The 21,353-nt window shown below is 50.1% G+C and overlaps 1 protein-coding gene across 2 annotated transcripts; it reads left to right on the top strand.

Moving 5' to 3' along the window:
- Nucleotides 1–493: 493 nt before the first annotated feature.
- Nucleotides 494–11,631, top strand: LOC114022543. Of its 2 annotated transcripts, none has more exons than XM_037884170.2 (6): nt 494–774; nt 1,613–1,714; nt 2,968–3,102; nt 7,699–7,761; nt 8,764–8,835; nt 10,174–11,631. In XM_037884170.2, the coding sequence occupies exons 1-6, from the start codon at nt 678–680 to the stop codon at nt 10,200–10,202; spliced, it is 498 nt and encodes a 165-aa protein (XP_037740098.1). In that variant the 5' UTR covers nt 494–677; the 3' UTR covers nt 10,203–11,631. The 2 variants fall into 2 exon arrangements, with proteins under 2 accessions (XP_037740098.1, XP_037740097.1); XM_037884169.2 differs by having other exon boundaries at nt 608–774; nt 1,610–1,714.
- Nucleotides 11,632–21,353: the final 9,722 nt, after the last annotated feature.

Below are 21,353 nucleotides of genomic sequence, written 5' to 3'. Positions count from 1 at the left end.
CAGGACCTGGGGATGGGGTTCTGGGGATAGGGCAGGAGCTGCCTTCTTGGTCGGCGTTCGTGCAGCACCCAGCACAATGGGGTCCTGATCCATTGGTACCTAGGCACTAAAATAGTACAGCTAATAAAAAATGTACAGCGCCTAGCACAGTGGGGTCCTAGTCCATGACCTGGACTCCAGCACTACCGTGATACACCTAATAAACGATCGAGACCACATTGGGCCAGTTTGCCATGGAGATACAAATTCTGATCCGAAGAGCCCCAGAGGATCTGATTTCGTCATCTGACCCCAACTTTGGCCCCAGCTGGTGTCTTGAAATTCCCACCCTTTGCTTGGGTCATTTCTCTGCCTGGGCTGGAGAGAACCTCCCTTCCCACACCCACGCATCTGCCCTGTTGCTCCACACCTGGAGGCGGTGCTGGTTTGAACAGCAGCCCCCAGGCACCTGCTCTCCCAGGGCCAGCATAGTCAGGAGACGCTGCTGTCGTCCTTTGCTCTTGGACCCAGCAGCAGCGTCTCGGAAATGCAGCCCCTTTGGCTCCCCCCTGGCTCTGATGCTGTCTGGGATTACGCAACAGGGCCCGTTGTTGAAATAAGATGCTCTGTTGCGTCATCGGGATCAGCGTTGGAGAGACAGCTCACGGAATGGTTGAACCCAGTTGCCGGACGGGGCCATGGACATGAAGGACATATATGTGAACCACGAGGTTATGGTGAGGTCGCCAGGCAGGAGGATGAAAAGAACCAGTCCCAAGCCAGCAGGGCATGGAGGTAAAAGCCAACACCAGTCGCCAACTCAGATCCACGCGGCATCCAAGCAGCGGGTTCCAATAGCGCGGAGCCTGGCCTGACAGCACCCCATCCGGAATAAGAGCCCTGTGGCCACTACAGCTCATGTGGAAGAGGAGCCAGCTGCCCACAGACCACCAGCAAGCTGTCCATGGGCCACAGCATGGGAACCTCTGGCTTAGGCAGCTCGGTAGAGCAGAACTGCAGCCAAATTTGGATCACTAGAAGGATTTTGGGGGGCTGATTTGAGCCAGGATTTAATTTCCACCCCAGCTTGCCTGACCCAGAGGTGGCTGATCATAGCGCAGTCAGGAAAGGCAGTACTAGTTGTTATCTGTAATAGTACCCAGACCCACAGCTGAGCAGATTTGAACCAGTGTTAGCAGGGAAGTACAGAGACCACAGAGGGCAGAGGTTTATGCCAGTGGAGGGCAGCCATGGCACAGAGACACCAGTCAGCTAGTGACTAGATCAAATCAGGACATTTTTTTTCACCCTGGAGAAAAATGTCAGCAAAAATATTGATTTCTTTCATCACAGTTTTTTCTAATATTTTTGGGGTTCTTCAGAAAATAAATATTTCCAATGAACCAAAAGCCCCAATGCATTTTTGGGCTTTTCCACAAGGTTTTGGATGAAAATTGAAAAAAAAAATTGTTTTTGAAAAAAAGAGTCTGGTTTGTAACAAAACAAATAAAATTACACACACACGTTTATATGGGAAAATTTTTCAATTTTCAACTCTGCTAATGACAAGGCTTAGTTTGTTCCAGTTTGAAATCATCCTTTTTTAAAAAAAACCCTGCCTGTTTTGCAGCAGTGGAGTGGTCTGATGATGAAATGCCTGTTTACGAAAATATATCGGTGACGACTGACAAGAAGAATCACCAGCCTCCAGCAGAAATGCCTCCCTCAGACCCAGGTAAGTCAGAACAGCATGGCACGAGCACCCCCAGCCCCAGAAGTGGCTGCATTCTAATGCCAGATGAAGGGTCTCAAAAATGCTTTATACTGCTTATGTGGAAAGGGATCAGCTGTCCCACGCTGAAATGCAGCCACTGCTGGGGTGGGATGTAGCAACTGTTTAACAGCTGCACTGTGGTGCGTCACAGAGATCACTCACTCACACAGCGCTGAAACGCAGCCACTTCTGAGGAGGGGGCAAGGCATCTGTCTAACAACAGTTTAGGACGGGAAGTGAAGAGGAATCCTGTATCCAGCTGGAAGGGTAACAGGATGGAATTACTCCAGTGGAAATATGGCCTGGAGGCGGAGGGAAGGGGAGTAAGCAGTAAAATGGGATGCCTGTCCACGGGGGGTGGGAGGAGGGAAAGACACCTTAGCCAAGCAACAACCTCCCTGCCTTCTCCGTCCCACAGGGCGGCTGTACTGGTGGGAGAGGCTGTGCAAGGGTCTTGTTGGGGAGACATCTACCTGGAAAGTTGTGAGAGGCTGGTCCCTGGGCTCAGAGACAGCTGCTTCCGTTACTCCAGCCCAGCTAGCTGCAGGCATTGCCAACACTGGGGCAAACACAGCGTTCTTCCCAAACTGTCTAGGAGAGATGCTGGAATAAAGACCTTTCCCAGCTCTCGGGGATTAATACCCCCTGCTAGAAGCGGCAGCCTCTTTGTGGTGGTGGGGGCTGAGGTGGGCCTTAGCTCCTCCTCGCCACAGGGCCCCACACCCTGCAGGCCCTGCCCCCTGGCCAGGCCAGAAGCCAGCACTGGGCCATGGTCCTGCGCCACTGTGGGGAGCCCTGGACCCTGCACCTGCCCTGGGCGATGCACCCCAGGGGGCAGGGACATGGACTGGGGGCTGCTCTCGGGCACCCTGCCCCCCCCCAAGGGCAGGTGGAGGGTACGGAGTTCCCCCTAGCAGCCCAGACTCCCTAGGCGGCTCTTACCATGGCCCGGCTCTGGCTTCCAGCCTGGCCAGGGGGCAGGACCTTGGGGGGAAGAGGAGGAGCAGGGGGCAGGGCCACAGTTCCGGCACCAGTAGCCTCCCCAGACTTCTACACACGTTCCAGTGCTCCTGTGGGGGCCCCCAAATTGTCCGGGCCCTTGGGCACAAGCCCCGTGGGCCCATGCGTTAATTTCCCACTGTGTACAGCGCATATCTTAGCACATACGGAACATACCCAGAACCTGCTCAATTGTAACAACAGCTGTTTTCCAGCCCCTATAGCTCCATCCACCCCACAGCCTGCCAAAGGGAGAACCCGGGAGCAGAAACACATGCTGATGCTGTACCTCCTGATGGCCGTTTGCTTTCTCTTGTGGATCTCTCTCCTCTCGCTCACAGTCGTGAACGGTGAGTCTGCCCCCATCCAGCCCTGGCCGCCAAGCGGATGGGTGATCACCTGTGAAAGGTGCAGAGAAGACCCCAGGTCCTATGACCATTCGAGGTGTGGAACACCTGCCTGAGAAGGAGACACTAAAGGAGCACCATCTGTTCAGCTTATCAGAGAGAAAGTTAAGAGGTCACTAGGGATCTATGGGGAGGAACTTCCGCAGCACGGCCGGCCCTAAAAGATCTACCACAAATACAATATGAGTCAACAATGTGATGCTGTTGCGAAAAAGGCAAATGTCATTCTGGAGTGCTGCATGTAAACACACAGGAGCTAATTGTTCTGCTCCCCCGGGCACTGGGGAAACCTCAGCTGGAGTCCTGTGTCCAATTGTCCGTGCCACACTTTAAGAAAGACGTGAACTAATTGGAGAGTCCAGAAGAAGCAACATAATTGATCAGGGGGTTAGAAAACCTGCCCTCTGAGGAGCGATTGGAAGAACTGGGCATGTTTAACCTAGAGAAGAGAAGGCTGGCAGGGGACACACACCTGATGACAGTTTACAGATCTGTAGCAGGTTGTTATAATGAGGACAGTGATCAGTTGTTCTCCATGTCCCAGCTTTGAAGAAACTGGTGCAGTTTGCAGCAAGGGAGATTTAGGCTGGATATTAGTTAAGCTCTGGAACAGGTGACCTCGGGAGTTGTGGAATCCCTATCATTGGAGGTTTCTAAGAACAGGTTGGACAAACATCTATAGGGATACTTGGTTTACGTGGTCCTACCTCAGTGCTGGACTAGATGACCTCTTGAGATTCCTTCAGCCCTGAATTTCTATGTTTCAATGACTTTTCTGACAGCCAGGGGGTTCTTTAATCTAACAGATCCAAGGGCTGGGAGCAAGTTCAGACTGTGCTATATAAGGTACATAGTTTGAACAGGGCAGAGAATTAATCATTGGGACAGTTGACCCAGGGGTGTGGTGGATTGTCCTGGACTTTAGCTGCTTTAAAACCAGACCGAGTGGTTCCTGCTATCCATGGGAGTCTGTCCATTGATATCGTTGGGCTCTGGATTAGGCTCCAAGTCTGCCTGCATGTGATCCCAGCAGTTCAACACAAAGTGAGATCCTTATGAGATAGAAACATACAGACTACGGGGTTCCTAGAGACCCCAAGTGAGAACAGGGTCCTCTTGTGCCAGGCTCTGCCCCAAAGAGCTTATGATCTAAGTAGGCAAAGGATGGGAAATTGAGGCACAGAAAGGGGAAGTGACTTGCCCAAGGTCACCCAGCAGGTCGGTGGCAAAGCCAGGAATAGAACCCAGGTCTCCCAAAGCCAGTGCCCTATCCACTCAATGGTGCTGCTTACCTGGTTTTGTTGGGGTATAGCCTGTTAAACTATCTATTCTCCATCTTTCTCAAGACATCACAAGTCAAAGTACTTTCCAAAATAATGGCTAAAGATATTAACTGATAATACCAGAATCAGACATTCAAACAAATAAACAATCCACGGATCAGCGTCAAAGCTCTTGTGTTAAGATGAAATAAGTGTTTGTCTGCACTGGATATGACTGTTGTGTTTGTGTTTCTTATGTGGGCTGTGCTAGATAGATTGTATTCTCAGCTAGTCTGTCCCTTGCTTGTGGATGCCTGGGTTTTGTGAACGTAATGATAGGTCAATACATTAATGTCATGTAGTGACCCTTACATGGTATTTTACAGAATTGTTTTTTGTTTTGGAATAGATGAGTACATGCAGTGTGATGGCTAAATATATGTGCTAATACCGATGGATGGAGGGGTGTGTGTATGTATGTCAATGGGTGGATAGACTGAAGGATGAGTATTTATGCTGATGAGTAAGTGGATAGAGGAGTATGTATGCCAGTGGAAGGAGGATGGAGGATGGATGGATGGATGCATATGAACGCCAATGGATGGATGAATGTGTATGGATGCTGAAGTGAATGTATGTTGATGTGATGGATGGAAGTGAATGTATGTTGATGGATGGATGGCTGAGTATGTATGCTGATGGGTGAATGGATTGAGAAGCATATATGCTGATGGATGGAAAGATCATAGAATCATAAAAGATATAATTGGAAGAGACTTCAGGAAGTCATCTAGTCCAATCCCCTGCTCAAAGCAGGACCAACCCCAACTAAATCATCCCAGCCAGAGATGTGTATGCATACTGAAGGATGGAGGTTGGTTGGATGAGTATGGGTGCTGCAGGATGGAGGATGTGTCCATGGATGTGTCTATATGCCGATGGATGGAAGTGTATGTATTCCGATGGATGGATGGATGAATACATATGTATGGATGCCGATGCATATGTATGTAGAGAGATCCTTCCTACCAGACAGTCATCAACTCTCCCCACTCCTCTGTGGGAAATGTCCAGACTGATAAAGTTAAGGAAATTGTAAAGCTGCAATGAAAATGATGCCTGTTTAACATTTTGTTGTTGCTTTAAGACCAGAAGATGACTGGGGAACTTGAGACCATTGCTTCTTGTTCTGCCACCACTGAGAACAGCCCAGCTCCATCCTCTTTGGAACCCGCCTTCCAAGGCTGCTATCAAATCCCCCCTCGCTCTTCTCTTCTGCAGACTAAATAACCCCAGTTCCCTCAGCGTCTCCTCGTAAGTCATGTGCTACAGTCCCCTAATCATTTTCTTTGCCCTCCGCTGGACTCTTTCCAATTTGTCCACATCCCTTCTGTAGTGGGGGGACCAAAACAGAACGCAATACTCCAGGTGTGGCCTCACCAGTGCCAAATAGAGGGGAATAATCACTTCCCTTGATCTGCTGGCAATGCTTCTACTCATACAGCCCAATATGCCATTGGCCTTCTGGACAACAAGCGCACACTGGTGACTCATATCCAGCTTCTCGTCCACTGTAATCCCCAGGTCCTTTTCTGCAGAACTGATGCTTAGCCAGTCGGTCCCAGCCTGTAGCGGTGCATGGGATTCTTTCTTCCTAAATTCTAGACTCTGCACTTGTCCTTGTTGAACCTCATCAGATTTCTTTTGGCCCATTCCTCCAACTTGTCTAGGTCATTCTGGACCCTATCCCTATCCTCCAGCATATCTACCTCTCCCCCCAGCTTAGTGTCATCTGCGAACTCACTGAGGGTGCAATTTATCCCATCATCCAGATCATTAATAAAGATGTTGAACAAAACCGGCCCCAGGACCAACCCCTGGGGCACTCCACTTGATACCGGCTGCCAACTAGACATGGAGCCATTGATCACTACCCATTGAGCCTGACAATCTAGCCAGCTTTCTATCCACCTTATAGTCCATTCATCCAGCCCATACTTCTTTAACTTGCTGGCAAGAATACTGTTGGAGACCTGATCAAAAGCTTTGCTAAAGTCAAGATATATCACAACCACTGCTTTCCCCATATCCACAGAGCCAGTTATCTCATCATAAAAGGCAATCAGGTTAGTCAGGCATGACTTGTCCTTGGTGAATCCATGTTGACTGTTCCTGATCACCTTCCTCTCCTCCAAGTGCTTCAAAATGGATTCCTTGAGGACCTGCTCCATGATTTTGCCAGGCTCTGAAGTGAGCTGACCAGTCTGTAGTTCCCCGGGTTCTCTTTCTTCCCTTTTTAAAATATGGGCACTATATTTGCCTTTTTCCAGTCATCCGGGACCTCCCACAATCACCATGAATTTTCAAAGATAATGGCCAATGGCTCTGCAATCACATCAGCCAAATCCCTCAGCACCCTCGGAAGCCTAAGATCTGGACCCACGGACTTGTGCATGTCCAGCTTTTCTAAATAGTCCTTAACCTGTTCTTTCACCACTGAGGGCTGCTCACCTCTTCCCCATGCTGTGCTGCCCAGTGCAGCAGTCTGGGAGCTGACCTTGTCTGTGAAGACCAAGGCAAAAAAAGCATTGAGTACTTCAGCTTATCCCACTCATCTGTCACTAGGTTGCCTCCCCCATTCAGTAAGGGCCCCACACTTTCCCTGACCTTCTTCATGTTGCTAACATACCTGTAGAAACCCTTCTTGTTACCTTCATATCCCTTGTTAGCTGCAACTCCAATTGTGCCTTGTCTTTCCTGATTATACGCCTGCATGCTTGAGCAATATTTTTATACTCCTCCCTAATCATCTGTCCAAATTTCCACTTCTTGTAAGCTTCCTTTTTGAGTTTAAGCTCACCAAAGATTTCACTGTTAAGCCAAGCTGGTCGCCTGCCATATTTGCTATTCTTTCTGCACATCGGGATGGTTTGTTCCTGCGCCCTCAATAAGGTTCTTTGAAATACAGCCATCTCTCGTGGACTCCTTTCCCTCTCATATTAGCCTCCCAGGGGAAGGATGCTGAAGGATGGAGGATATGTCGATGGATGTGTCTATATGCCAGTGGATGGAAGTGTATGTATGCCAATGGATGGATGGATGAATACATGTATATGGATGCCGATGTGTATGTATGTATAGAGAGATCCTTCCTACCAGACAATCACCAACTCTCCCCACTCCTCTGTGGGAAATGTCCAGACTGATTGAGTTAAGGGAATTGTAAAGCTGCAATGAAAACTATACCTGTTTAACATTTTGTTGTTGTTGCTTTAAGACCAGAAGATGACTGGGGAATTAAAGAGGATAAACGCTTCCCTTTCCCAGAGGATAAACCAAGGTACGTTTGGTTCCTGTCTAGATTGCAGAACCATATTTCTAGGTCAACAGACAACACAAGAGGCTGGAGCATCATCAGTCACACACGGCCCATAAGGAGCAGTCATGGAGTCCAGGGGCATGGGCATTGCCAATAGAGCATCTGAACCATTGATGGCGTGGGCCCGGGGCACAGCTAATGGGCATGCTCCATAACCTCCTGTGGGGAGAGGCTGGGTTCTGTGAGCACAAAGGCCAGGAGAGTTAGGCCCAGGTAGCCCCAGCATGTGGTGCAGTGGGTAGGGCTGGGGGGGAAATTTCCATCAAAACTTTTTTCTGAGAGAAAATTGGGCTTTTGACTAAACTCATTTTGCAGAATGTATCTGCCTCCGGCAAAGATTTTTGATTTTTCATCAAAAAACCAAAACAAAAAAAAAAATAAAAAATTTTTTTGGCCAAAACTGAAATTGTTGTACGTTTTTGGGTAGTTTTCAGCTGCAGCAGCTGCTGAACACCAAAAAGTTGTGGATTTTCTGAAAAAAATGTGAACATTTTGGCAGATATGATTTTCCCCTCTCATCATTTTCGTTGAAATTTTCCATGGAATGCCCTCCCCCCATTCTGTGGCCAGCTTTCATAGCTGGGGACCTGGGGGGCTAAGAATCCTTGTGATCTGAATTCCAGTAGAGCCTAGAAGCCCCAGCCATGGACCATGACCTCGTTGTGCCGGGCGCTGTACGTTATAAGATGTATTACGGTAGTGCCTCAGAGCCCCAGTCTTGGCCCAGCACCCCATTACTCTGGGTGCTGTACAGTATGTATTAGGTGTATTTGAGCAGCACCTGGGTGTCCCACTCATGACTCAGGACCCTGCTGTGCTAGGCGCTGTACAAACTGGATACCAAGAGAGTCCCTGACCGAAAGAGCTGACACTTTAAGTAGATGGAATTGATTGGGGGAGGGGCCCTCATACTGAAATCACCTTGTTGTGCTGAGATCAGATGCCTCTTGCTTGTGTCTTCAGTGTCTAAGGAGGTGAAAGAAGCCCAGGTTCAGCTAGGAAAGGCATTGGCAAAACAGAAGGCAGAGGAGGCAGGTAAGAACAGCTACAGAGGTGTTTCCTGCCTCTCGCCCCTCCTGGCCATTGCGCTGCACCTGGGAAGTGGGTATTCACCAGCCTTGGTAGGCGGATCTAGTGGGGGTCAGGAGGGTGCCGCTAGGATTGGGGTCAAGGAGGGTCTCTAGGAGCAGGAGTCTGACCCCTATCCCCTCACCCTACAGCTGCAGACCCCGCCCCATCGTAGCGCATCCTCCCTGTGCAAACTGCCTCTCAGGTGCCATTTCCCAGCCACCTGGACTGGGCGAGAGTCCGCTCCCTGGCTGGAGGTGGAGGGTGGGAGCAGAGCACATGCAGGGCTAGCAGAAGGGTGGTGTAGTCTGGGCACCCAGCAGGGGATAGAGCGGGAGGATGTTTCCATGGGCTCCTAAAGGCTCCACAAACTTGATGCCAGGCTTGCTCAGACGGCAACAATACCAGAGTTTATTTCAGCCCCAAAAGACTAATCCTTAGCAAGCAGGGAAACTGAGGCGCAGGGCAATTGAAGTGACCCACCTAGGATCAATGGCAGAGGTGGGAATAGGCCCTGGGCATCCTGGGCATCCACAACTCCTTCTCCAGTCACTGCCTGGCTGTGCAAGAACATAGCACAATAGTCCTCTGTGAGGAACGGGCGAGATTCTCCGTGTTTAGCACGCTGGGGGCAGAGCCCCCTTGAGAAATTGACCGTAACCCTCCCAACGGGGACTGCTGAGGAGTCTAGGAAATGAAGCCTTGATGGTGGCTGGAAATCCAAGCCTTGAGCTTCTTTGGGAAATCAGGCTCCATGAGACAAGAGTGACCCAGGGACGCCATTCACTACCCCACACGCATGGCTGGATCAGCCCTTCCCACCGAGCAGCAGGAAGAAAGCCTGTGGCATAGAGCCCTTGGGCTGTGTTCTCTGCGGGGCTCCTTTAGGCCCAGCGATGCTGCTCCATGCATCCCCTGTGGGCGTGAAGCAGTGGTTGGGGCACAGACGGGTGCAGATCTTGGGGCGCTGCTGGCCAAGGTAACTCCACTTCTCACAGATCCGAAGCACCCACCTCTGTACGTGGGTGAGTCCCTTCATCTGCCCCCGTCCCTGCTCACCAGCTGCTCAGAGTCCCCGTCATGGGCCAGGCCCCTCTTGTGGATGGGTTCGCTGTGGTGGTCCCTTCCCAATCCCCCACACGGAGGGATCTGGGCCGGTCCAAAGGATGGAAGCACTAGGTGGCAAGAGGAGGGGCTATCAGAGGGCTCAGGTGGAGGTGAGCTTGGCTGCCATGGGGGGGGATGGGGAACTGGCTCCCACCCACTGGGCCTGGCTGACCAGGGATGTTTTTGTCTCGTTTCCAGCCTCGATGACCAAGCCTCCAAGCTCCTGAGGAGCTCAAAGGGGGCAGCAGCCTGCCTGAGCCCTGGACTGGGGACAGTGCACTGTGGGTCCCCCTTCTCCACAGCCCACTCAGCCCTTGGCCTCTCCGCCAGATGGCATTTGTGTGGCTTGTGGGGAGCTAAGCCAAGACCCTCCCGTGCATTCCCACTGAGCAGCCACTGGGTGGGTAACAACCCTTTGCCGCAATAAACCAGCAGCAGCTTTGAAGTGCTCACCTGCTGTAAAAACGAAAGGCTCCGAGTCCTCTCTCTTGGCATCAGTGTCTGATAGAGACACAAAGGGCCACCCACGCCCCGATCTGAGGTGTGACTCTAGAGTGGCTTCACTCTGGATCTACCCTGGGCTGGCTGAGAGCTGGCGTGCAGCTATCACCAGTGTGTGCGTGGAACAAACTGACGCTCTCAGACAGGTTGGACAGATGGAGCGAGTAGAATTGGCCCACTGTATTTTTTTCTAACACCTGGGGGTGGAATTTTGAAGTGAATAACGGCTTTCTCAGTTCTTTGGCAATCCCAAAGAAACAGAGCGAAATAGTTTCAGGTTGAACCCAAAATGAAATTTTCCAAATTCGTAGGTAAAGCAAAAAGTTTTTATAAAATCGTGTTGGGCTAAATTGAAAACTATGAAATTTTGAGTTAATTGAAAAGTAAAAAAACACCCCTTATTTCATTCGATTAGTTTTTATTTGAAGCATTTTTGAACATTTTTGATTTTTTTCAAATTAAATTAGAGAGACTTTCAAAACAAAAACTAGTTTGGAACCAGAAAATCAAATTCTTTCAATTTTTTTTGGAGGTTTTTTTCCCAACTGAAACAATTCAGAGACATTGGCATGAATTTGAGGAGTGTTTCTGTGGTGCCAAATCCACATTTTTCTCTGAAAAATGATTTTGGGTGAAAAATGTCCTCCAGCTCTTCTTAAGAGCCCAAGTCTCTGAAAATCAGCAATTCCCCCTGACTTTCAAAGAGGCTTGGACTCCTAAGGGCCAGATTCTCAGAGGCTTCTAACTCCCAGTGATTCCAGTGGGGAGGATGTTTCCATGGGCTCCTAAGAGCTCCACAAACTTGATGCCGGGCTTGCTCAGACTGCCACAATACTAGAGTTTATTTCAGCCGCAAAAAAGTTTTGGAGGCTCATGCTCCCACTTCCAGCATTCAGTCAACAAGAGCTCCCTGCTATGCCAGGTGCTTCCAGGCCTCACTGTGCATTTCACCCCGCATCCGGGACTCTCATCTATTGCACGTCTGCTTTGCTGCATCTCCGAGGAGGTAACGGGAATCCTCAGCAGTGTGGAAGATGACATCTGCTCCCTCCCTTGCCTTTATGCCCCCTCTTCACCCCACCCCTCATTTAAATGATGGCCGACCAACCACTGGGAAAAAATCCTCATTAAAGAGAAAAGATTTTCCTTGGGAAATGTGGCTCATTTCATTCTTGATGGCTCATACATTTACTAGGATGCTGTCTGGGGAGGGGCCCCTGGGGAAGAGTGAAGGCATGGCATACCTGAACTACAATTCCCAGGAGACATTGTGGTACCTAGAGCAGAGTCTACTCCTGTCAAGGTTCCTTCCCCACTCTGAACTCTAGGGTACAGATGTGGGGACCTGCATGAAAAACCCCCTAAGCTTATTTTTCTAGGCAAAACCTTAAGTTACAAAAAGACACAAAAACAGGAATATCCATTCCATTCAGCACAACTTATTTTATCAGCCATTTAAACAAAACAGAATCTAACGCATATCTAACTAGATTGCTTACTGACTCTTTACAGGAGTTCTGACCTGCATTCCTGCTCTGGTCCCGGCAAAGGCAACATACAGACAGAGAGAACCTTTGTTTCTCCCCCCTCCAGCTTTGAAAGTATCTTATCTTCTCACTGGTCATTTTGGTCAGGTGCCAGGGAGGTTATCCTAGCTTCTTAACCCTTAAAGGGTTTTTTCCTCTGGACAGGAGGGATTTAAAGGTGGTTAGCCTTCCCTTTATATTTATGACAACTCCCCAAATTCCCAGTCTGTGTCTCCACTCCATTCCCGACATCCTGTCCTGGACTGGGCAGTAGTGGAAGGCCGAACTACTCCCCTAGCTCTGTGCAGTTTGTCTCTTGGATCTGGGCTTCATTAGCTGGGCCCATCTCTGGTGGGAACTTTATCAACATTTCCTGGAGTCTCCCTTTTCCTGGTAGCGCCTCCAGATCCCCAGCACAACGCCACCTTCCTAACAACCCATTTGAATCAGTTATCAATGGCCCATGACTTCAGCCAGGCTAGATGCAATGGCAATAAAAAAAGCCATGTTTCCTAGCAAAAATCTTGCCTCTTTAAGAGCATCACCAGCCCCAAACCTTCAAAAATGACGAGTCGAGCAAAATCAGGGGTTTGGCTGAAAAGTCATAATTAAAAAATAAAATCATATGCATTGGATTCTGTTTCTTTACCTGCTGGATTCTGAGCCTTGCCGGGTCACATTTTCCAGCTTTCCTGTGCGCGGGCAGAAAACCTGCTTTAAAAAAAAAGAAGAAAGCAAGAGTCTCCTGTAATCCCATGACTCCCAGAGCTGGGGCTTTAACGTCAAACAGCATGATACTCGTGACAAAATCGTAGCACTGGGAGTGCTTTGGATCTGGTATTGTAGCTTGGGCCAAACTCCAGCGGAAACAAGTCCTGAGGGCGTTCCCTGGCTATTTTCTAAAGACCTCTCTGCTGCTGGAAACCCTCCTGGATCCCCAACCTAATGCCACCTCCCTGACTCTACGTACCATACCCTTCCAAACAGTCAGCCCCAGGACCTGGGTCAATCCAGTCCCATTGGCATTAGTATTATTTCTTAGGTGTATTACGGACTTGGGAGGTTCATCCATCAGTAGTGCATTGGAATGAGCGTCCAGTGTGGTCCTAACCCTAACCAGTGGGGTCCTACCATGATACACCTAATAAACGATCAAGACCACACTGGGCCAGTTTGCCATGGAGATACAGATTCTGATCCAAAGAGCCCCGGAGGATCTGATTTCATCATCTCACCCCAACTTTGGCCCCAGCTGATGTCTTGAAATTCCCACCCTTTGCTTGGGTCATTTCTCTGCCTGGACTGGAGAGAACCTCCCTTCCCACACCCACGCATCTGCCCTGTTGCTCCACACCTGGAGGCGGTGCTGGTTTGAACAGCAGCCCCACGGCACCTGCTCTCCCAGGGCCAGCATAGTCAGGAGACGCTGCTGTCGTCCTTTGCTCTTGGACCCAGCAGCAGCGTCTCGGAAATGCAGCCCCATTGGCTCCCCCCTGGCTCTGATGCTGTCTGGGATTACGCAACAGGGCCTGTTGCTGAAATAAGATGCTCTGTTGCGTCATCGGGATCAGAGTTGGAGAGACAGCTCACGGAATGGTCGAACTGAGTCGCGGGACGGGGCCATGGACATGAACGACATATATGTGAACCGCAAGGTTGTAGTGAGTTCACCAGGCAGGAGGATGAAAAGAACCAGTCCCAAGCCAGCAGGGCATGGAGTGCCTTCTAGTGCCACACTGGGGCACTGGGGCCAGCGCTGACTGCCAGGGGAGAGCGCCCCCTACTGAGCCCCCCACCCTGCTCCCTTCAGCACAGCACCTCCTAGTGCCACACTGGGGCATTGCGGTCAGCACTGACTGCATGGGGAGAGCGCCCCCTACAGCCCCCCACCTTGATCCCTACCGCACAGTGCCCCTGTCCTCACCACCTTCCCTGCAGCACAGCACTGAATTCACACCACCCTCTACAGCATCCAGGGAGCTGTGGTTTGTTTGGGGAGGTCACCCAACTACTGCCCAGGCCCAGCTCTAGGCAGATGGGGCTGAGTCATCCATCACTCCCTCCCCCTACCTTCCCCTCCCGCTCCACCCATAGGCAGCATGGCAGCTGGCCATGGAATCACCAAGCCAGCCAGGCTCTGGTATCTAGGGGTGGAAACCCCTGTGTAAATGCCAGGTATTACTGTGATGTACGGCCCCAGAGGCGGATTATGATTTATTGGGACCCTGGGCAAAAAGAACATTTGGGCCCTCCACACCCCGGGGACCCAAGAACACTGGAACCAGGGTGGAGGGGCGGGGGGGCAGAGGGGCCATAGCCCCCGACTTTTAAAAGAGGGAGGCCCATGCCTGCACATCTTTTAACATGGGCAGGCGCAGAGCAGCGGCCAGGGCTGAACTTTGCGGCAGGGCGCTGAGAAGGTGATCAGCTCCCCCGCTATGCAGCACAGTCCCTGTTAGAAGCGCCAGCCTCTTCGTGGTGGTGGGGGCGGAGGTGGGCCTTAGCTGCTTCTCACCACAGGGCTTCACACCCTGCAGGCCGTGCCCCCTGGCCAGGCCGGAAGCCAGAGCTGGGCCATGGTAAGAGCTGGCTCCGGGCCACTTTGGGGAGCCCCGGACCCTCCACCTGCCCTGGGCAATGCACCCAGGGGGCAGGGACTTGGGCTGGGGGCTGCTTTTGGGCACCCTGTGCCCCCCACCCTCCCGCTCCTCAGGCAGGAGGAGGGTCCAGGGTTCCCCCCAGCATCCCAGGCTCCTTGGGTGGCTCTTGCCATGGCCCGGCTCTGACTTCTGGCCTGGCCAGGGGGCAGGGCCTTGGGGGGAGAGAAGGAACAGGGGCAGGGCCACAGTTCCAGCGCTGGTGGCCTCCCCAGATTTCTACACAGATTCCAGGGCTCCTGTGGGGGCACCAAAATTGGCCAGGCCCTTTGGTACAGGCCCCGTGGGCCCATGTGTTAATCCCCTGCTGTGTACGGCACATGTTAGCACATACAGAACATACCCAGAACCTGCTCAAATGTAACAACAGCTGTTTTCCAGCCCCTACAGCTCCATCCACCCCACAGCCTGCCAAAGTCCTGCTTTGAGCAGGGGATTGGACTAGATGACCTCCTGAGGTCTCTTCCAACCCTGATATTCTATGATTCTAAAGGGAGAACCCGGGAGCAGAAACACATGCTGATGCTGTACCTCCTGATGGCCGTTTGCTTTCTCATGTGGATCGCTCTCCTCTCGCTCACAGTCGTGAATGGTGAGTCTGCCCCCATCCAGCCCTGGCCGCCAAGCGGATGGGTGATCACCTGTGAAAGGTGCAGAGAAGACCCCAGGTCCTATGACCATTCGAGGTGTGGAACACCTGCCTGAGAAGGAGACACTAAAGGAGCACCATCTGTTCAGCTTATCAGAGAGAAAGTTAACAGGTCACTAGGGATCTATGGGGAGGAACTTCCGCAGCACGGCCGGCCCTAAAAGATCTACCACAAATACAATATGAGTCAACAATGTGATGCTGTTGTGAAAAAGGCAAATGTCATTCTGGAGTGCTGCATGTAAACACACAGGAGCTAATTGTTCTGCTCCCCCGGGCACTGGGGAAACCTCAGCTGGAGTCCTGTGTCCTATTGTCCGTGCCACACTTTAAGAAAGACGTGAACTAACTGGAGAGTCCAGAAGAAAGCAACATAATTGATCAGGGGGTTAGAAAACCTGCCCTCTGAGGAGCGATTGGAAGAATTGGGCATGTTTAACCTAGAGAAGAGAAGGCTGGCAGGGGACACACACCTGATGACAGTTTACAGATCTGTAGCAGGTTGTTATAATGAGGACAGTGATCAGTTGTTCTTCATGTCCCAGCTTTGAAGGAACTGGTGCAGTTTGCAGCAAGGGAGATTTAGGCTGGATATTAGTTAAGCTCTGGAACAGGTGACCTCGGGAGTTGTTGAATCCCTATCACTGGAGGTTTCTAAGAACAGGTTGGACAAACATCTATAGGGATACTTGGTTTACGTGGTCCTACCTCAGTGCTGGACTAGATGACCTCTTGAGATTCCTTCAGCCCTGAATTTCTATGTTTCAATGACTTTTCTGACAGCCAGGGGGTTCTTTAATCTAACAGATCCAAGGGCTGGGAGCAAGTTCAGATTGTGCTATATAAGGTACATAGTTTGAACAGGGCAGGGAATTAACCATTGGGACAGCTGACCCAGGGGTGTGGTGGACTGTCCTGGACTTTAGCTGCTTTAAAACCAGACCAAGTGGTTCCTGCTATAAGATCCACTCCAGCTCCACCAGCAGTTCCTGGGCTCCACTCAGGGTTCACTGTGTGGACTGCTCTGGACTTTGTTTTACAGGAGTTCAGACTGAATTACATTGGTCCCTTCTGGTATTGAACCTGAGGGGTGGAACCCTGGTCCCATGGACATCAATGGCAAAACGTTGTCTGGATTTCACCCTAGCAATCTGTGAATCAGACAGTGAAAATCAGGGGGAAAGCACGAAACCTCCTTGGGACAGGATTCTGGAGCTACAGAGATGGGGTGTAGTTGGCAGTTTTAACACAGATGGTTAAGGTGGAAGGAAAGACCTCATCCCAGGTGGGGAAAGACCCTTCCACCTATATACAGCCCAAAGACTCCTCTCTGCTGAGAGCCTGATCCATTGACATCGTTGGGCTCTGGATTAGGCCCCATGTCTGCCTGCATGTGATCCCAGCAGTTCAACACAACGTGAGATCCTTATGAGATAGAAACATACAGACTACGGGGTTCCTAGAGACCCCAAGTGAGATCAGGGTCCTCTTGTGCCAGGCTCTGCCCCAAAGAGCTTATGATCTAAGTAGGCAAAGGATGGGAAATTGAGGCACAGAAAGGGGAAGTGACTTGCCCAAGGTCACCCAGCAGGTCAGTGGCAAAGCCAGGAATAGAACCCAGGTCTCCCAAAGCCAGTGCCCTATTCACTCAATGGTGCTGCTTACCTGGTTTTGTTGGGGTATAGCCTGTTAAACTATCTATTCTCCATCTTTCTCAAGACATCACAAGTCAAAGTACTTTCCAAAATAATGGCTAAAGATATTAACTGATAATACCAGAATCAGACATTCAAACAAATAAACAATCCATGGATCAGAGTCAAGGCTCTTGTGTTAAGATGAAATATGTATTTCTCTGCACTGGATATGACTGTTGTGTTTGTGTTTTTTATGTGGGCTGTGCTAGATAGATTGTATTCTCAGCTAGTCTGTCCCTTGCTTGTGGGTGCTTGGGTTTTGTGAACATAATGATAGGTCAATACATTAATGTCACTGTCATAACCATACAGCTAAGGGTAGCCTAGAATTCCTCCTTACCTGTAAGGGGTTAAGAAGCTCAAATAACCTGGTTGGCACGTGACCAAAAGGACCAATGGGGAAAGAAGATCCTTTGAAATCTTGGGGGAGGGGAGGCTTTGTTTTTGTGTGTGTTCTTTTGGAAAGCAGAGAAGCATCAGGCCAGAAAACTCCTTCTCCTATAAACCATCCTAAAAGTCTCTCATATTACAGAAATTGTAAGTAAAAGCCAGGCAAGGAGTGTTAGATTATCTTTTGTTCAGCTTGTGAATTTTTCCTTTGCTGGAGGGAGGTTTATTCCTGGTTTTTGTAACTTTGAAACTTAGCCTAGAGAAAGTTCTGCTGTGTTTCTGAATCTTTTGTTATCCTGTAAAGTTATTTTCCATCCTGATTTTACAGAGGTGATTTTTACCTTTTTTTTTAAATAAAATCCTTCTTTTAAGAACCTGACTGATTTCTCTATTGTCCTAAGATTCAGGGTTTGGGTCTGTGGTCACTTTGTAACCAATTGGTTAGGATATTATTCTCAAGCCTCCCCAGGAAAGGGGGTGTAAGAGCTTGGGGGGATATTTTGGGGAATAGGAACTCCAAGTGGTCTTTTCCCTGATTCTTTGTTAAATCACTCGGTGGTGGCAGTGTACCCTCCAAGAGCAAAGAATTTGTGCCTTGGGGAAGTTTTAACCTAAGCTGGCAGAAATAAGCTTAGGGGGTCTTTCATGTGGGTCCCCACATCTGTACCCTAGAGTTCAGAGAGTAGAGGGAACCCTGACAGTCACTTAGTGACCCTTACATGGTATTTTACAGAATTAATTTTTGTTTTGGAATAGATTAATACATACAGTGTGATGGCTAAATACATGTGCTAATACCAATGGATGGAGGGGGATATGTATGTCAATGGATGGATAGACAGAAGGATAGGTATTTATGCTGATGAGTGAATGGACAGAGGAATATGTATGACAATGGATGGATAGGTGAGTATGTATGCCAATGGTTGGAGGATGGATGCATATGAACACTGATGGATGGATGGATGGATGTGTGTGGATGCTGATGGATGGAAGTGTATATATGTTGATGGATGGATAGATGGAAGGCTGAGTATGTATGCTGATGTGTGAATGGATAGGGAAGCATATATGCTGATGGATGGAAAGATCATAGAATCATAAAAGATTAGGGTTGGAAGAGACCTCAGGAAGTTATCTAGTCCAACCCTCTGCTCAAAGCAGGACCAACCCCAACTAAATCATCCCAGCCAGGGATGTGTATGCATACTGAAGGATGGAGGTTGGTTGGATGTGTATGTATACTGAAGGATGGAGGATGTGTCGATGGATGTGTCTATACGCTCGGGTGGATGGAACTGTATGTATGCCAATGGATGAATAGATGAATATGGATGCTGATGCATATGTATGCGTAGTGAGATCCTTCCTATCAGACAATCATCAACTCTCCCCACCCCTCTGTGGGAAATGTCCAGACTGATTGAGTTAAGGGAATTATAAAGCTGCAATGAAAACTACGCCTGTTTAACATTTTGTTGTTGTTGCTTTAAGACCAGAAGATGACTGGGGAATTAAAGAGGATAAATGCTGCCCTTTCCCAGAGGATAAACCAAGGTACGTTTGTTTCCTGTCTTGACTGCAGAACCAGTATTTCTAGGTCAACAGAAAACACTGAAGAAGCTGGAGCATCATCCATCACACGCAACCCATAAGGAGCAGTCACGGAGTCCAGGGGCATGGGCATTGCCAATAGAGCATCTGAGCCATTGATGGAGTGGGCACAGCTAATGGGCATTCTCCATAACCTCCTGTGGGGAGAGGCTGGGTTCTGTGAGCACGAGGTGTCACGGAGTCCCCGGGCGATGCTCTGGAACTGCTCCCTACGAAGCCAGTCAGGACTCTGGAGAACCTCCTCGCTGTGAGCAGACTGTGTCCAGGACAAGAAGCTTCCACAGCTTCGACCTTCCTGGGGCTGACCTCGGAGCATTCAGCATCCCCTTCCACACCATGTGCTTCCCCCAGCGAGTCCGCACAGACGGGGCTCCTGTGGAAGCCAGAGGGTCCTGCACCCCAACTCCACAGTCAGACGTGACTCTCAGCCAGCCAGTAAAACAGAAAGTTTATTAGACGACAGGAACACAGTCAAAACAGAGCTTGTAGGTACAGAGAACAGGACCCCTCAGTCTGGTCCATCCTGGGGGGCAGGGAGGCCAGAGCCACATCTGGGCCTCCCTCCATTTGCCCAGCCAGCTCCAAATTGAAACTCTCCAACACCTCCTCTGGCCTTTGTCTCTTTCCCAGGCCAGGAGTCACCTGATCTCTTTGTTCTCCAACACCTTCAGTTGGCACCTTTGCAGGGGAGGGGCCCAGGCCATCAGTTGCTAGGAGACAGGGTGTCAGCCATTCTCTGTGTAGACAGCATCAAACTGGCCCTCTAAGGCTCTGCAACAATCACACCCCCTAATCCCCCCACCTAGACACCCAAGAAATGCACAGGGGAAACTGAGGCACCCACACCACATTCAGAGAAAACATCAAGAACATTCCCACTTCGTCACACGAGGCCAGGAGAATTAGGCCCAGTCTAGCCCCAGGGGAAATTTTCCATCAAAACTTTTTTCTGACAGAAAATTGGGCTTTTGACTAAACTCATTTTGCAGAATGTATCTGCCTCCGGCAAAGATTTTTGATTTTTCATCAAAAAAGCAGGGGGAAAAACAAAAACAATTTTTTTTTAGCCAAAACTGAATTTGTTGTACATTTTTGGGTAGTTTTCAGCTGCAGCATTTCAGCTGCTGAACACCAAAAAGTTGTAGATTTTCTGAAAAATTGTGAAAATTTTGGCAGATATGATTTTCCCCTCTCATCATTTTCATTGAAATTTTCCATGGAATGCCCTCCCCCCATTCTGTGGCCAGCTTTCATAGCTGGGGACCTGGGGGGCTAGGAATCCTTGCGATCTGAATTTCAGTAGTGCTCAGATCCCCAGTCTTGGACCATGACCTTGTTGTGCTGGGCGCTGTACATTATTAGATGTATTACTCTAGTGCCTCAGAGCCCCAGTCTTGGCCCAGGACCTCATTATAATGGGTGCTGTACATTATGTATTAGGTGTATTAGAGTAGCTCCTGGGAGTCCCACTCATGACCCAGGACCCTGCTGTGCTAGGTGCTGTACAAACTGAATACCAAGAGGGTCCCTGACCCAAAGAGCTGACACTCTAGGTAGATGGAAGCGATTGGTGTCTTCAGTGTTTAAGGAGGTGAAAGAAGCCCAGGTACAGCGAGGAAAGGCATTGGCAAAACAGAAGGCAGAGGAGGCAGGTAAGAACAGCTACAGAGGTGTTTCCCAGCTCTTGCCCCTCCCTGCCATTGGGCTGCACCTTGGTAGGGGGATCTAGTGAGGGTCAGGTGGGTGCCACTAGGATTGGGGTCAAGGAGGGTCTCTAGGACCAGGAGTCTGACCCCTATCTCCTCACCCTACAGCTGCAGAGCCCACCCCATCTTAGCGCATCCTCCCCATGCAAACTGCCTCTCAGGTGCCATTTCCCAGCCACCTGGACTGGGCGAGAGTCCACTCCCCGGCTGGAGGCGGAGGGTGGGAGCAGAGCACAGGCAGGGCTAGCAGAAGGGCGGTGTAGCCCGGTCACCCAGCAGGGGATAGAGCGGGAGGATGTTTCCATGGGCTCCTAAAGGCTCCACAGACTTGATGCCGGGCTTGCTCAGATGGCAACAATACCAGAGTTTATTTCAGCCCCAAAAGACTAATCCTTAGCAGGCAGGGAAACTGAGGCGCAGGGCAATTGAAGTGACCCACGCAGAATCAATGGCAGAGGTGGGAATAGGCCCTGGGCATCCTAGCCCCACAGCTCCTTCTCCAATCACTGCCTGGCTATGCAAGAACATAGCACAATAGTCCTCTGTGAGGAATGGGCGAGATTCTCACTGACCTCCCTTGTTTGGGCAGTGGCCTGGCTGCAAGGGAGCCTCAGGGCCATACCCTGGGGGCTGGGGAG

Source organism: Chelonia mydas, chromosome 20, assembly GCF_015237465.2.
Source record: "Chelonia mydas isolate rCheMyd1 chromosome 20, rCheMyd1.pri.v2, whole genome shotgun sequence".
NCBI classification, from domain to species: Eukaryota; Metazoa; Chordata; order Testudines; family Cheloniidae; genus Chelonia; species Chelonia mydas.
Note: the sequence above shows the minus strand (reverse complement) of the source record. Positions and strands in the feature narration are given on the sequence as shown.